This window comes from Telopea speciosissima, unplaced genomic scaffold (genome assembly GCF_018873765.1).
Source record: "Telopea speciosissima isolate NSW1024214 ecotype Mountain lineage unplaced genomic scaffold, Tspe_v1 Tspe_v1.0017, whole genome shotgun sequence".
Taxonomy (NCBI): Eukaryota; Viridiplantae; Streptophyta; class Magnoliopsida; order Proteales; family Proteaceae; genus Telopea; species Telopea speciosissima.
In genome coordinates, this window is record NW_025317353.1 from 23373 (window position 1) to 40759 (window position 17387).

Sequence of the window (17387 nt, forward strand, 5' to 3'; positions counted from 1 at the left end):
AATAGTTGTTTCTCTCAGCTCACTGCATAATTGGAGAATATTCCAAAGAACTTGAGGTGATCCTCTTCTGTTTTTTATTACCAGGTTAATGCTGGACAAGTTTTCATCATTCTGATCTTTTATCAGAGTATAAACATTTTTTTAATCAATCAAAACATAATAAAAGTAAAAAAAGACTATGCACCTTGTTTTGGAAGATTGGAGTCCTAAGAAGCTGCATTTTCTTGTTTCTGTTTTATTTAATGCATTTTGTGCTCCTTCAGTTCTAATGCAATGTGCATGATTTTCAGGAAACAGTACTATGCGTGTCCTGATGACAAAGCATTTCGGTATATGGCAAGTGTGTACAGTCGCTCCCACTTCAACATGTCACTGAGCAAGGAATTTGATGGAGGGATAACAAATGGAGCATTTTGGTATGATAAAGTACACTAAATATGCTATTAATTTCATAAACAGGACAAGCTGCATGATTAGAAATTTGCTCATGCCTTTCTCTCCTGCACTGTTTTTGTTTTTAGAAATGTGAACATTTTAAGAGGACTCCCCTCATCCCTCCACACACACACACACGCACCCCCCCCCCCCACCCAAAAAAAAATCCTTTTTATTTCAATGTTTTGAAATTTGGTTTAAAGGAAAACATGTTGCAGGTACCCTATATATGGTGGTATGCAAGATTGGAACTATATACACGCAGGCTGTTTTGAATTGACCTTGGAGATTAGTGATGTCAAATGGCCAAATGCGGATGAGGTTAGCTCTTTTTATGTGTTGTTTTTGCTCCACAGTGTTCTCTGATGTAGATTGAGACTTCCTGGTGTACTTCAGTTAGATTCTTTGATGATAGTTAAAATTATAACTATATGTAACCATGATAGGAGGAGTCCTCCTATCGTGGATTACTTTTTCCTTATTGTCTCTCTCTTCCTTATTTCTTTCTATTTTGCTTTCCTACTTAGGTTAGGAGTGTAAGTCGACTCTAGTAGTTTAGTTTGTTTGTATTTTCTTTTCCTTGTATTTTCCTAGTCTGAGTAGGAACAAGGTTCAAGAACTTGGTTTCGGTACAGGTTTCGCCCAGCCAAAAAACCGAGTTGGGCCGAGATCTCAGTGAGTTGGTGTAAAATTTTTTTTTTGAACTCGAAGGCTAGTTTCGGTGGGTTTTAGACCTAGTTTGGACCTGAAACTTGGTACTCGGCCTATTTTAGGCCATTTAAACACAATGACACTATCAGATTTTGCAAAAACAAAGTCCAAATAGGAGTTTCACTTCGGACCCTAGGTTGGTAATCGACAACGTACTAATAGGCCCTATTCTGCACATAATTTAGTAATTGAAAGCAATCAAGTCAAACAATTAATATAAAACAACTTTTTCAAAGGTAAAAGTGTACAATTCATCAATCTTAACATATTACATATATCTCTATCATAAACCACCGTCGAAAATCCTAAAAAACCAGGTCAAATGCATACTTCTTTGTCGAGTTCACCGTGACAGTCGAGTTCTGGAGAGATCTCGACTGTCTCGGTCGAGATATGTACATTATAAAGGTAAGTTTGGTCCAAATCTCGATCGAACCGAGATCTCGACTCGACCGAGTTGGAGTAATATTTCATTTTCGCCTCAAGTCTCGTCTCGCTTTTTTCAAAAAGAGAGATATTACTGAGATCTCGACGAATTCTTGAACTATGAGTAGGAAAGGTCCCTGTAATGTGTTTACCCTATAAATAAGGTTGGAAAGGGGGAGGCTGCCATCGGTTGTTGAACTATCTGGCAGCCCCTTTTTCTCTTCTTCCTCAGCCTCTCTCGGTTTTGCTGGTTATCTTTTCCGATAATTGTCGCAACGATTATTTAGCAGATGATTGTGAAGGAACAAAAACCTTGAATAACTAACTATATTCTCGCAGAACAACTGCCTAGCGCAGTTGGTGTATCATGGTGCGGTAAGCCCATGTTCACCAGGAGGTCTCGGGTTCAGGCTCCTGATCCTCACCGCCCCTCCCCCATTTATAAAGTAGGTACTGGAGGAAAAAAATCACTATATTCTCTTGCGCATGCTGTAAATTTTGGAGAAGATGATGGTAGTCTCAATAGGGATGATATAGGAGTAAAAAACAAGTAACCTCTTCATGTTTAATTGAGGTCCTCCTTGAATAATTACTTACCTTTCTAGTTCTAGTCAAAGGAATCAAGTGGTACCACTTAATCAACTCACTGAGGTCAAAACTATTCTCTCATAAATGTGATATTATTTAATTATATTTTTGCATGGAAACCTTGGATTTTTAGCACAGGGTTGCAACTTAGGCCATCTTTGGCTAGTTTGGCCCTAAAACATGGCCATATAAGAGCTGAACATTTATTAGTAGCCAATCCAAAGTTTGAGGGCTAACCTGATCCCAACCTTAGTATACATTACTGCGCCCTAGAAATGGGTTGTTCAGGTGTGGGTTGGACTCACATTTATGAAGCCTTTTTCTTTGTAGTGGACAGAAGGCGAAAGTGATATTTTGAGAGTTGTAGTCTTGACCTCTAGGTGCCAAGCAAGGATCACACAACTAGACCATGTTGCATGATGCCACAACTAGACCATGTGGGTATGCTGTGTAAGTATTATACAACTTTGTTAAGGGATGTAGCTTGGTGTGGTTGTAGATTGAGTTGCCAGCATGAAGATGTAGGTAAAGCTTTCACTTTCCATCTCTAAACAAGCTGAGGATCTGGATGAAGCATCAAATGATTTGTGTCTACCTCCCTTTCTTACAAAACATACAAACATTTTTTTTAGCAAAAAAAAAGTGCTTTATTGACCTTCAGCTGTTAAGAGGGATATACAACAGAGCAAACAAAGCACTTTCATCTTCCACACAAGCGCCATGGAGTTTTTCTCATGTTATTAGACACATTATTTTTCGGCTTCACAAATGAATTGCTCGTTCAGTTGGAAGCCAAGTTCTGCGAACACGGTGGCAGATGAGTTGGCTATGAAAGATGTGGGAAGGTCTCAGTGGATCACAAGAATGTTCTATCTTTGCAGGGCTGTGGACCCTTGTTGTTTCTCAGTCTTGGGTGTACATTTTCCTTTTCAATGATGCCTCTTGAAGATCACTCTATGTGACTTGTATTTTCTCTGATTCCTTTTGGTAAAACTCCCTTTGTTGCTTATCCCCCCCACCCAAAAAAAAAAAAAGGAACAAAGAGCAAAAAAAAGCACTAAAAAGTAAAAGAGAAACAAAGATGAGGGACGACAAGAAAAGCTTAAACAAATTCTATTCGTGCTGCTATATCAATTCGACATTTCCACTCAATCCTCTAGTACGACCCTTGTTACAGGCTTACAGCCCATCAAAAGAGATAAGTGATTAGTGCCCCTTCTTGCAACCATAGGACAGCCATCCCTCCAGCAAAGAAGCACCATAAGCTCCAATACCTGCCTACAAGAGAACCAAAAACAGAACCATCAGGAAACCCCCAATAATGGCTGACAGACCTGCCCAGATGCTTTATTTGTTTCAACTTTTACTGCTATAAGCCTAGAATAAAACCTCGAGGGAGCATCCCTTTCAACGCATAAGAGGCTACTTCTTATCCTTCTAATATCATGGTCAACAATCAATATTTTGTCCAAAGCTTCATTCTGTTTAAGAACAAGATTGCATATAGAATAATATGCTCTACCCACTCACTTTATTGCTTAATATTCCGTATGATTCAAAGCAATCACTTTTTTCTATTGGTTAATGTTTTGTATTCAAGTGTTTATAGCTTATTTCGTTGAAATATTCGTGCACATATTTCAAAGTTTCCTTTTTGATCCTATGTTTTTTCAAAGTTGCAGCTTCCTGTTCTTTGGGAGTTTAACAGAATGAGTATGCTGAATCTAGTTGCAAGTTTTGTTAAGGTGAGGTTTATTGCAAATTATTTCTGGGCCAGCCATTTGGTAGCATCATCTATAACCACTTTCACATTCCCTTCTGATGCATCTTTACTTTCCAGTCATTCACTTTTTTGAGTCTGATAAAGTTGAATTACTTTACTTAAAACAGAGTAGTGTGAAACAGTAGGTTTGCTTGTTGTCTTTACTTCCTCTCAAAAAATAGGTTTCCCCATTTGTGTTATTATTTTAAATGACCACAATATTTTCTTCAAGCAAAATTTCTACTGCTTCACTTAGTATAATTATTGGGAATTGAGGTAATTGTTGCTATATTTTGTAGGTATAGTATTAAAAATAAAATAAAAAGGCCTTGTGGCATGGTCCGCATGTATCAGCATGATGAGCAGATGAGGTCAATCACATGGATTTATTGCTTATGCTGTTTGGCAGAAAGATATTCAACTACTTATGTTTCCCCTTTTTTTGTCCCAATTTTTCCATGTTGGCTTCCTGTTTCTTGTATTCAACAATCACAATTGCAACTTCGAAGGAAGAAATTTTCTTCCTACTCTGTTATGAATGATGGTAGACAAATTGATAGCATACAAGTGATTGGCCCAACCAAGGTACTAAAACTCGGGTCTCGGTGCCAACTCGACTCTTGGAAAAACTGAAACGAGTCGAGATCTCGCCGATTTGGTGCATTTTTTTTTTCTTCAACTCGAAGCCTCAACTTTGGGTCAACCCGAGATCCGAGATCTCGCTGAGATATGTCGAGTTTTGTCCAATTAGGTAAGGTATTTAAGTGGTAGGTGGGTTAAAATAATGGGTCGAAACCGAGATCCAACCGAGATCCAAGATCTCGCCGAGATATTGCACTTTTGAGACTCGCAGGCAATCTCGTCTCGAGATTTCGAAAATCCGAGATCTCGCGAGTTCTCGAACCTTGGGCCCAACTATGTATTATAGAATATGTGAACCAGAATTGCAGAAAATTGAAGAAATGAGAAAAGAGATAAGGAAGTGTTCACCATGAACCAAAGTAGGTTTGACCATCAAATCTCAATGTCAGGGAATTTTTCCTCGAATACATACGGCCAAGGTTTAAAGTATTTGTATCGGGTATCGTATCGGTCGGACGATTTTAAGAAACATATCGTATCGTATCGGAGATACGTATCGAACGGTACAAAAACACATGGAAATACACTTTTGGACACAAAAAACAATATAAACAAGCAATATATAACATATATCATGCATAAACACTAAAATGGAGAATAATGTATAACCAGATAAGTGCGTTAAATTGAAATTGTTAGAAAAGATGAGATTTCTTACATGTAGAGTCATTTATGGAAGACATTTTCATTTTTGGGTGAAAAATCATGGATTTGAGTTCAAATCCTTGCAAATGTTCATCATGCATGCATAATAGCGTAGTTGAACCTAAATGCATGGATTTATAGCAAAAAACAGAACTAAAAAGCAAGATTAGAAGAAAAAAATCAAGTTTTTTGAAAAAAACATACCTTTCCTTGCAAAATCCCCTTCAATCTTCGATTTTAGCTTCTTGGATGATGCAAATGATGGTGTTTTTCCACAGATTGAATCATTTTCCACTCTTGAATGGAAACCCTAAGTTGATTTGTGTGAAAAATCGAGTTCAAATCCAATTTTTCTAGGTTTTCCAAGTGGCTGGAATACCTTTTTTCCACCTCTGCAGGTTATGGGTCGTGTTTTGGGCAAAAATGTGAAGTTTATACATATTGATACATATCGATATGTTTTAAATCCAAAAAAATCGGCAAATGAAGTGTGTATCGACTGTATCGATATGTATCGTATCGACACGTATCAGTTGATACAATACGATACACTTTCATTTGAAAAAAAGAGACGTATCGGTCAATATCGTATTGATACCTACTGATACCGATATGTATCGGCGGATACAATATGATACGGATCTATACTTAAAACCTTGCATAGCCATACCTAGGCTTCCTTATTCTAATTCCTATAATCTAATAAATAAATAATATAAGACTTCTAATTATACTTTGGCATTGATAATAAATATTTTTATAACCCATCCTTATCCAACTTGGGAAGAAGAAACCAACTTAAACAACTAAATATGTACGAAAGGTTCACTGCTTTTCTCCATAAAACTTACTATAACGTGTAACCATCTCAGTCACTACTAAACATTATAAAAGAAATAGAGAGAGAGAGAGAGAGAGAGAGAGAAGAGGAAAAGGAAAATCGAGATGAGGGAGAGAAATGCCCTACTCGACCCCATAAGTATTTTGCAATATATCCTGGAACTAATTACAAAAATACCATGTGACTAAAATGGTGCAACAGTAAAGGTTGGGCCTTTGTGACTAAGTGGTCACGGGTTTGAGTCTGGACTCTAGAAATAGCCTCTCTGCGAAAGCAGGTGTAAGGCTGCATACATTATGACTCTCCCCAAACCCCTCAGTGGCGGGAGCTTCGTGCACTGGGTACGCCCTTTTAACCATGTGACTAAAATACCCCTGTGGCACTACATCAACAAACTTATTGAAATCCCATTCAAACCGAACCTTCTACTATCTTATGCGTTGAGACCTCTTCAGATTTAAAAGGTAATCGCAAATAAACCCTTTGTAGCTTAAAATTGATCTCATGTGAGCTATGTTCTACTGGTACAATGCTTTCCATGTCTTGAGGATCCCTTTATTGTAGGGCTTGTATCCCCCCCCCCTCCTCTTTTTGTCCTCTTATCAATAGTGGTCTGTGATGATGTATACATTGATGCTGCCCTTCCCTAACAGTTCAAGCTTTTAGGTCAAATGGTAGCGAACATGGTATCAGAGCAGGGAGGTCAAGTGTTCGACTCCTAGGAAGTGAATCGGAAGAGTTTTCTTGACATTTCTTCTCCCTCGGTTCCGCACGAAGGAAATGTCGTGTGAGCTCCATGTACAAGGACCATGGAATCTTTGGCCTGCACGTGCGGGGGAGTGTTGATGTGTACATTGACGCTGCCCTTCCCTAACAGTTCGAGCTTTTAGGTGAAACGGTAGTGAATAGTCTATTATCATACGGTAGGCCTTTTGAGATCTGGAATTCCATGACCTTTTCAACATCGTTTGCAGTGACATTAGAAGCAAGGTTCCTCATTGAGTGATTAAGCACTCGTTTTTTTTCTTCTTCTCAATCAGCTACCCCTCCCCCCACCCCCCAAAAAGAATGATTAGAGTTTTCTACTGGCTTCTGAATGGGGGGCTTTTTATAATGGTAAAGGGCACTCAAGGTCCCTCACATTAGGTGTATCTCCCCTACTGCTTTCAACCCATAACAAGAAGGTCTGTGTGAAAGATAATCTCTGGACAAATACATGAATAGAGAGGTCTCTAAATAGATCCCTTAGATTGTGAATTTAATTTCGTACGTATGTGAGATAATATCAAAATGTCAAAAGCGGTATAATGAAGTATATGAAAGTAACACTTAAAAGATATTTTTCAAGGGATCTTTCAAACACATAAGTGTCTTCTGCTCTATCATTGTTTACACACAAACAATCTCTATTCTAAAAAAGATCTTAGAATATCAGTTTTGGCATCAATTTTCTGCTTATCAAAATAAATTCAAGATATTGAAATTTCAATCTTTCATCAAAATATGGAAGCTCCGTGTTACATTGATTTGAAATTGGTTAAAACTTCAGAATGTTGGAATTTTGAATAGCTTGAAACAGACATTATGATCTAACCAAAATAAGTAATAATTGTGAACAGTGTTTAATAGAATAAAGCCTCTTAAAAACATTGAATAATGTGTGGTTAATTTATCTTCGCATACCTATTTCATAGAATCCACTTTTATTACATAGAATATGAACAGTAATTAATTTCCAGTTTTAAGGCATAAATTCTCCGACATTATTTCTGATGTGCTGGAATTTCTTCTTTCTTTCTATATATTTATTTTTTTTATAAATGTCTGAAGATGTAAATTTTAGTTTTTCATTCGAAGCATTCATGTGCTTGTACAGACAGGAATACATGGAAAGACCTTTTCTTCAGATAATGGACAACCTTTGCCTGCTTCTATCACAATCAAGGGAATAAATTACACGGTGTGTACCTCAACCATTTCATATCTCACTTGTTTCCTTGAAAGTTTTACTTGGGTGTGCAATTAAAAAGTTTATTAGGATGAGCTTGTGTTGAAGGAAGTTCATTCACTTTTGGTTGGTTTCTAGAGTTCACTGACTGAAGCTGATTAAGATTTGTAAGCCTGCGTAGTGATTACATTCAGCAGGCTTGCCAGATTATAGGTGTTACAATATCAGATTTAGAAACCAGTAACCACGAGAGAGAGTGAGAGAAAGAAGAGAAGAACAAAGCAATTGCCAAAGAGACTAGCAATCGGTGGCTAGACTCCGTCCTTGAATTGTATTTATAGAGTTAACATTACAATTGAAAGTGTCTTATTCAGACTAGAAACCAGAAGCTAAGATTACTACAAAGCATAAATTCCTAGTACAACTAGGAATGAGGTATTCCACGATAGAGAGGGGAACTCCCCTATCATGGTATACAGGGACTATGATTTAACAATAGGCATCCAATATCTTTAAAATTCTTGATGAACTTTCAGCATAATTTATACTGCCTGCAATTAGGGCTTGGTCCTACAGACTGTCACTCTATGGACATGATCCTATCCAGTGGAGCTAACAGCTCTCATGTTAAAAGCAACCTGATCTGAAGCCATTGAAATTGTTAGTCCATACGGAATATTTGGTGCGCATGCAAAATTTTGAGTGAAATAAAAATGAAATATGTTGGAGGGCCACTATCTCCCTATTTAGGCCAACTTTTGGTAAAGGATGCCTTGCAGGTAGAATCATCGAATGCTGCCCCCCCCCCCCTCTCTCACAATTGGAACTTGTGATAAAGCTATAGCCCGGAAATCTTCAGAACGAGCCTAATAGTTAGTTCATATTACAAATTGGCTGCTCAGAAATTGGAACCGTTGCTTGACAGGCTTATAGTCAGACTAACACCTCTGATGTGTTCCTGTTTATTAACATTACTCTAATACCTGTCCTATAAATCTATTTTAATACATCTTAATTGTAAATTTACAGGTGAAAGCTGATGGATCATTTGGTGATTACCACCGCATGCTTGCTCCAGGCGAGAGCTATGAAGGTATACGCATTCAGTTTCATCCATGATGCAGTTAGACATTGGGTTAATTAGGGTTACTTGGAGATAATAATGCAATTTGTTTTCTTTTATCTTTATCTTGTTAGAGTCATTTTAGCAAGTAGGTGTCAGGGTCAAATTTTATTTCCGTTTTAGAGTTTGAATAGGTTTGGTTTTCTTGTTTGCAACTCTTTAAATAGATGCTTGTAGTCCATCGTTGAACAGAGAGTTTTGAATGAAAAAGATTTTGAGTTGAATAGTTGATACCATTGGCTTCCAAGAGCTGAGCATCTCATTCTCTCCGCCTCTGATCTCTTCTCTCTGCGATTGATTTTCTTTCCTTCTCAGGTCTGATTTCTTCCATATCCCTTTTCCATTGCTCTTTCTACTCATTCCTTGTTCTCTCCTTATCTTTATTTCTGATCTTCTATGTCTATTACTGTTTTTCCCTTCATTGTTACCGCTGATATTCTGTTCTGAGCAGTGCCTGCAACCAACCAGATCTGAATCGAACTGTAACCATTCCTTACTGTTCCTCCTGACATTTGGAGTGATGGTCATACACCTTAGGGTGATTCACACTCTGGAATTCCATTCCCAGATTTCTCATTCTACCAGCAGTTACTGCCTTCCGACTGAGACTTTAGCGGTGACTACGCCAGGTTCAGTTGCAGAAGTTTCCCATTGTCTTATATCTGTTTTTCTGGTCTGGTTGGATGCTTATGGTTGGATGTTTCATCACTTGAAGCCAAGAGACATTGATGCTGGTTCGAGTTCTGGAGGTTGAAGAAGATAACCTCAACCGGGTTATTTATTAAAGAGGCTTTCTATTGTATAGCCATAAATACCCTTGTGCTTCTTGTTAATTCTAAGTCTGTCCATAACTTATAATTACTTCCAATTCTGTACCCATACAAAAAATATAAAGACCTTCGTGTCCTAACCCACATCCACTTTCCAAAGTAGCCCTCTACAATTCTGGTTATTTATCAAATTGCCACTCTTCCTGGCTACTTTTGATATATTTATAGAACTGCCATATATTTATCATATTTGAGTTCTCTAACACTTGGGTGAGCCCATAGTGATTTCAAACAGGGTTTCCGAGCCCTAGGGTCGCATCAATCCATCCATAACCTAACTTACTCTAAAATGTCTTCCTAGTGTCTTGTCCCACGAGATATAAATTATCATGGAAAATGCCACTTTTTTGTATCATCATCACTGGATTACATTTTGGGGAGATCCAAAATAATAATGATTTAAATGCTTGAAGTGAATTCCTTTTTTTTTCTTTTTTTTTTTTTCTTTTTTGGAGGGGTGGGGGTTGGGGGGGTGAGTAGGGGTTGAACTAATACATCTTAAAGAACAAGGCTTTTTAGATGATCTGCCATGTGCGGCATTATTCTATCCCTTTAAAATTTCTGAGTTGTGCATCACAATGCATCAGCAGCAAGGCTCCATGATCTGAAGTGCTTGCACAACTTTGTATGGTGGGCTTGTCATTTTCTAGTATATTCAAAATTGTGTTTTTGGGAAAAGTGGTGATGCAGATTCATCACCAAATAGGGCTTGTTTCATTGGGAATAAGTCTAAGGTTGGGTTACATACATGTTGGGCCTTTGATCCCATGGGTTTTTAATGTATTAGGCCACTTTTATGGGCCTAAAATATGGATATATAGGTTGCATACGGGATTAGCCCAATACTTAGTTTATTTTTATGTTTTTTAATTGAACCGGTTCAAATTGGTTGCATCCAATTGGTTCAATTTAAGTGATCATGTGACTTGGTTAAGTGGTCATGTGATGTAAGTTGGGTTGGATTAGGACTCTATAAGTCCAGCCATGTTTTGAGTCTATTTCTTTTAGTATTTTAGTTTCCTAGTTCGTTTAAGTTACCTAATAGGTTAGGGATAGGGTTAGGCCATTCCTTTTTAGTGTCTAAGTCTATTTTTGAGTCTTCTAAATAAGTTTGTAAGGGAGGCCGGCATTACATACGAATTTGATTAATAAAAATTAGCTTTATGCTTGCTGCCTTTGTTGCTGCCTTTGCTCCATCGTGAGTGTGCCTTGTGAGTAATATCAAGGTTGCCTTGTGAGTAATATCAAGGTTGAAGGGATTGGTGGATCTCCAATCGACTCCTTGCATTGTGAAGATCGGGAGGGCTGCTACTTATCTCCTTGCATTGTGAAGATCGGGAGACCCCATTGTTCATCTTCAAAGTTGTTGCCATTGAAGACCTGTAACAAGTAAGAAATTCTGCAACTATTCTTCTTCCTTCTAGAAGGTCACATATAAGGTGATTTTCGTGAGAATTCTGCCCAGCCAAATCTAACCATTAGAATCTGCTAAAAATGTGGTCAAGTCTTCCTCAAACCCTAAGAGAGACTCGATTCAAATTTCAACACCATCCACCCAACCGATTGTCTGAAATTACAGTTTTACCCATCTCTCCTACTTCTACTAGGAAACCTCCATAACTCTAAATCTGTCCATCAGTTTCAAACCAAACTTTCAGCATACATCCCTTACATCATTGTTGACACTCGATCCAAGTTTCAACCCCAAACTCCCACTCTAACCCCTTCATCTCCTTGCTCCATTAAAACCCAAACCCAAAACCCTAAAATTCAATTCTGCCCAAAATTACAGAATTTCAAAACTCATCCAAATCCTAACCTTTTTATACCATATTGACCCCCTAGACCTGCCCATTAATACCCTATAAACCCCTTTCCCAATATCCCACCCAAACCCTAGGAATTGACCTAAATCCTAGTGCTGTCCATTCGAACCAGCAGCCCCTTTTGTTATTTGATCCTGTTGTTTGGCTCCTAGTAGGTCTCCTACCTATCTAGGACTACATTAAGTGGTTTTTGTTTTTCCTTCTACAGTGTGAAAGGTTTGAAAAGTTCCACATTCTTCTCTCTCATGGGATGGTCCAAAAATCTCAAATCAAATGAATATTGCAACCATACATTCAAGGGTGACATGGAAAATATGACAGCTTCTGAAAGGGGTTCCAAACTTAAGGTTTGGTAAAAGGCAACAGATAACAACCGCAACATTCTCAAATCTTATAACTTTAAGGCATCGTCGGTTGAGTATATACACTGAATGAATGTGGTGATGTATTTTTTCAAGGGCCACAGGTAGAATTTCAGTCTTTTACAGATGTGAACATGCTTCAAATTTCCTTTCAGGTTTCTACACTTTATACCCTTTCTGAGCACCCTTCCACTTAAAGTTTGTGGCATTTTTCATTTTTTTATTATTAAATTTTATTTTTTTTGGGGGGGGGGTGTTACAGTAGCAGAGTTATTTTGTTTATATATTTGGATGTCAATTGGTGAAGGGCTTATGATGGCTTAGGAGCAGACTTCCTCATCTAGATGCAGTGAGAAGAATTCAAAAGAGATCAGCTCAACTTCAGGCTCTTTGACACCCTCCTTCTAAAGGAGGCACTAAAGCTTTAACTGACCCATAGTTGTCACCTTAGTGGTATTGAATGCCTGGGCCCTTATTTATTTGTGAGAATTTTTTCACGGGGTGGAGGGAGGCTTCAAGTAACCAGGGTTTTCCCTAGGGCCTGAACAGTAAACTCGAGCAGGTTCAAGGGTTTCCTCGTTTGCAAAAAAGAAGAAGATATTATACATAAATAAGCAAATACCCCCCTATTTGAATCCAATAAAAATAGTTAAAGAATCAAATTCCAAAAGGATAAAAAGCCAACCCCCCAGTTCAAGAACAAAAACTGGATTTTCGGCGTAGGTGAAATTTTCAACTTTCTAATGCTAGGGTTTTTCTCAAATCTAAAAATTCCATAAATCTTAGTATGATAAAAACATTGTTAAAAACCAAAAGAGCGGTTAAATATTCATTTATTTTAATATCTAAAAAAAATATTTTCATTTTGAGGGCTTTTGACAGCATTCACGCACACCAAATAAGGTTTGATTGGAACATAATTCCTTCAACATAAATCAGATTTAAGCAATCTTGGATTTTTTTGGAAAGCTGGTTTTGTGCTCTAATACAACAAGTCTCATGTAAATAAAATCATTTGACCATTCGAACTTCTTAAAGAACAAGAACATTTCTCTAAAATCTAAATCGAAAGCAGTTTAATTACTTATAGATAAGATCATATTTTCTAAGAACGGTATAAACCAAATGTGAGACTAGGTATACCATGACGATGACTAATTCCAAGAACAATATAAACCAACTATATGTTTTGATTGTTTCAAACTTCCAATAGCTTGCTTGTTCAGTTCTTCTGTCTTCTAGTTCTATGTTGATGTTTGATCACTTGATGTGGGTTAATATTGATTTTTGATGACTTAAAGTGACTTAATGTTGATTTTTGATCACTTGATGTGGCTTAATTTAATTTTTTTATGACTTGATGTAGATTTTTTATGATATAAGGTATATATTGTAACGTACTAAAGAATGTTAGAAAAGAGGGGAAATAAAAAATAACACTTGGGCGTCTAGTCGCCTAAGCACTTAGCCACCCCTCCACCGCCTTGGGTCACTTTGCCGCCTTGACAACTATGAACTGACCCCACCCATCTTCATCCACTAGTTCGAGCTCACAACCCGATCCTTTGTGCTGAGCAGCTTCGCACCTCACCCGGCCATTCTCGAGGAACAATAATGGTCGACTCAATACTAACTCCCCTACTTACTACTTACAGCCTTACAGGCAGCTGTTCACTCTGTCTCGGAATTGTGATGTAGTAATGGGCGCTCTTGAGTGATGGGGCAGCTTTCACCCTTGCTAAGAGGTAAACAGGAGGGTGGGGAGGGGGATTAAGTATGGAATGGTGGTGGAGATGCTGCTTTCTACACCACTGTTCCAGCATAAGCAACCCATATTACTTGGTTCTCAAGCAATAAGAACATGCCACAGGTATCTATTGCTTGTTTTCAGGCTCTGCATCATAAATTCTAGATAATTTTGAATCAGAAATTTGCTCCTACCAAGTTTTGGAGTAATCAACTTGTTATTGTGTGTTGATTAGGGCAGACCTCGGCGCAATGGTAAGGTTGCTCCATTGCGACCTAGTGGTCGCGGGTTCGAGTCGGAAAACATCCTCTCCATAATGCGGGGGATAAGGTCGCATACATTATGACCCTCCCCAGACCCTGCAGTGTCGGGAACCTCGTGCATTGGGTACACCCTTTTTTATTGTGTGTTGATAGACATTGTTGTAGGCTTGTAGCCTTTACTTAACAACTCGAGCTTTTAGAATAAGTGGTTGAAACATGGTATTGGAGCCAAGAGGTCAGGTGTTCAATCCCTAGTAAGTGTGAGGGGTTTGTGTTATGTGTTGTTGTGCCCCCTTTGTGCCACATGATGGTGTCACGGGCAGAGCCGTGTGTGTATGTGGATCTGCACATGCTCCGGGGGGTGTTGTTTTGTGTTGATACACATTGTGGTAGCCCTTAAGAGCTCGAGCTTTTAAGATAAGCGGTTGTAACGCAATTTTCCATTTGGCATTTGGCAGCAAGTTCACCTTATCTTGGGATGTGAATCATGTAGTAAATGGTTTATTTTCTGCTGTTCATAGGAAAATGATGGAAGTTTGTCCTCAGAATGTTGCTTACTCCATCTTGCTATAGTTTATTGACTTAGCCAGGACATGACATGGGGAAAGCTGCGTCAGGAGCTTGAGAATCAGCTTTCCGATGCCATGGCTCAATGTTTAAAAAGAGAGGGTCCCACCATTATGAGCATGTCTCCAAGTTATATATTGAACTTGGGAGTCATTTTGGTTTTCTTAAGAGTTAAGATCATTTCCGCAATGATACACGGGGAGCTTCTATCACTTCTGGGACATTTGCTTCCACTACTAGGCTTGTGTATCCACTGCCTTTTAATGTCATGAAAAATGAGACTGTTCAACCTGTTGGCACAGTGTACCTTGGCAATTCAGAAGCTTTTCAAACACAACCACACACACTTGCAACCCAAGTAGGCCAGTCAACAGGTCATATTATAATCTGAATCAGATCTGATTGAAGTGGATTAGTATTCGCATTCATTCAATCCAATGAAGGATCTACAATTATAATTGAACTAAATCCAGATATTTCCTAGTCCAATCTGATTCAGATTCTGAATACAGTTGTGTTTGCATCTTTCAGACAACTTGAAATACCACTGAAGTTTCAAGGCTTTATTTAGTCTTAAGAGTATATTAAGTCATCTGCCCTTTCCTTTTCCTTCTTTTTCTTCTCATATTTTGATGTTCTTGGTTCAAAGCTTATGAATTATGATTGTGCAGATAAACAACATGGTTTTGTATACATTCTAAAAGGAATTAATGAAAAATGGGCTGATATATAGCTATAAGAATGTCTGGTTCCAGGTATTGGAATACCCAAGTTTAGGAGCTGCTGGATATTTAATTAGTTTAAGATATCTGGTTAATTTTTGTGGATCAAATTTAGATGTCCTTGCATCCATCCTAAACCCAAGGGCAAGTTATTATCTATCCTTTTATGCCCCTAGAATAACATTGTGCCTTCTTTTCTTTTAACTGATTATATGAATCCAGAGCATCCATTGAGTGAACCCTAGACCCCTCCCCAGCCCACACAAACCCACCCACCTCCCAACCCCCCCTCCCCCCCCCCCTCCTCTATAAATAATAATAATAATGGGCTTTCTTGTGTTCTTTCCAACTTTGCGGCCATGAGTTTAAAGTTTTTGTGTCTGGTTCTTCACATCTGATTGGTACCTGTTTTAATGCAATTTAAAGAGTGATATGAAGTGGTGCCCAATGAAAAAGGTGTGATATTAAGAATCTGCACAAAACATGTTGTGCTGGTTTGTTTTTGGTATTTTGCATTTAGGATGACCCAATTTCTAAATAAAATTGTAACTTGAATCTAAAAACTATGCCTTGTAGTTATGGTTACAATGCCTGGTTACCAATCAAAGAGCACGCATATCTTACTGGAAGATGAAGCCATGAGCGTGGATTTTGTTCTGGATCCAGAAGATGATCTACAGATGCATCTGCAACCAAGAAGCAGTTGCAACGATAATCACAAACTTGAACTGTTGAAGATTTTTGGAAAGATCCACCTGGAAATTCCTCTTGTTGCTGCTTTTATCTTGGCATTCCTGTGCTTTTTGTTGAAAAGGAAACCAATTGTTAACCTCTTAAAAAATAGACAATTAGCAGGTCAAAAGAGGCCAGCTGCTGTATGAGTCTTAACATTTTATCAGTTAATTTTGTATGTTGTATCCATGGTAAATCTGTTTTTATTTCCACTGGGTTATGATGATTTTTGCTGCTTGTTCTAAAATTTTGTATTTTTATTCATGCCCCTTGTAAAGCTTCCTGCATGTGGTGGCACCAGTTATGGGTAACTCTAAGACAGAAATTCACTCATATTTGTGCGGAGTCTCCCTATTGATTTCAGCGTTTTTAAGCGGTATACCTGCCAGTCCTTCACAGATGTAAATTCTGTGTACCAACGTTTGGAAAAAGCCATACATGTAGAATTTAGTGCAATTGAAACAGCGATTATAGAATTTGATGAGTAACAGGATAGAAATCAGCAATGAATGCAGCCAGAATTTTTGGCAAATACCAATAGTTGATAGAATGAAGAAAACTGACAGTTTATTGATTTGTGTGCATGGACCGAGTTTCGTCCCTTGGAGTGAGTTCATGATAGACCCTAGAAGATATGAGAATCTTCAAGGGTTGCCAACATTTTGTTGCATCCAATTGATGTTGCTAAGTCCTCACAGAACTTCATTCGGGTAAGATTCCATTCCATTGAACAGAGCTAATTTCAATAGACTTATTGAACGTTCTTGTTGGTGTGCATCCAGCAGGAATTGAACTACTGAATTTACCGTTTATGATTTGAGCATTTCCAACATTTTGTTGCATCCAATTGATGCTGCTAAGTGCTCACAGAACTTCATTCCTGTAAGATTTCATTTCATTGATACAGAGCCAATTCCATTTGACTTATTGAACGTTCCTGTTGGCGTGCATATATTAGCAATTGAACCTACGAATTTACCATTTATGATTTGAGCGTTTTAACCATTTAGGCCATGGATGCTTAATAGGGATCATAGTACATGATGAATATAACTAAATTCCAATTGAAATGAAATCTATAGGAAGAATCAATGAAAGGACATCAATTCAAATCCTGGATCTCTAATAGTCACAATGCTATTGTTGAAACTCTTTTTGATATTCTACATCCATTCCTACGTGTACCAATTCTTTGTATAATTATATTTTTATCATCT

At 38.0% G+C, this 17387-nt stretch overlaps 1 protein-coding gene across 2 annotated transcripts in view; it reads left to right on the top strand.

The window, feature by feature from the left end:
- Positions 1 to 16352, top strand: part of LOC122647292 (carboxypeptidase SOL1) — a 39341-nt gene extending 22989 nt beyond the window's left edge. For both annotated transcript variants that reach the window (XM_043840713.1, XM_043840714.1), the window contains 6 exons: positions 291 to 416; positions 654 to 756; positions 3843 to 3905; positions 7927 to 8010; positions 9028 to 9091; positions 16015 to 16352. In XM_043840713.1, coding sequence (XP_043696648.1) covers positions 291 to 416; positions 654 to 756; positions 3843 to 3905; positions 7927 to 8010; positions 9028 to 9091; positions 16015 to 16319 — 745 coding nt within the window. In that variant the 3' untranslated portion in view covers positions 16320 to 16352. The remainder of the gene's footprint in view (positions 1 to 290; positions 417 to 653; positions 757 to 3842; positions 3906 to 7926; positions 8011 to 9027; positions 9092 to 16014) is intronic.
- The last annotated feature ends 1035 nt before the right edge of the window (positions 16353 to 17387 follow it).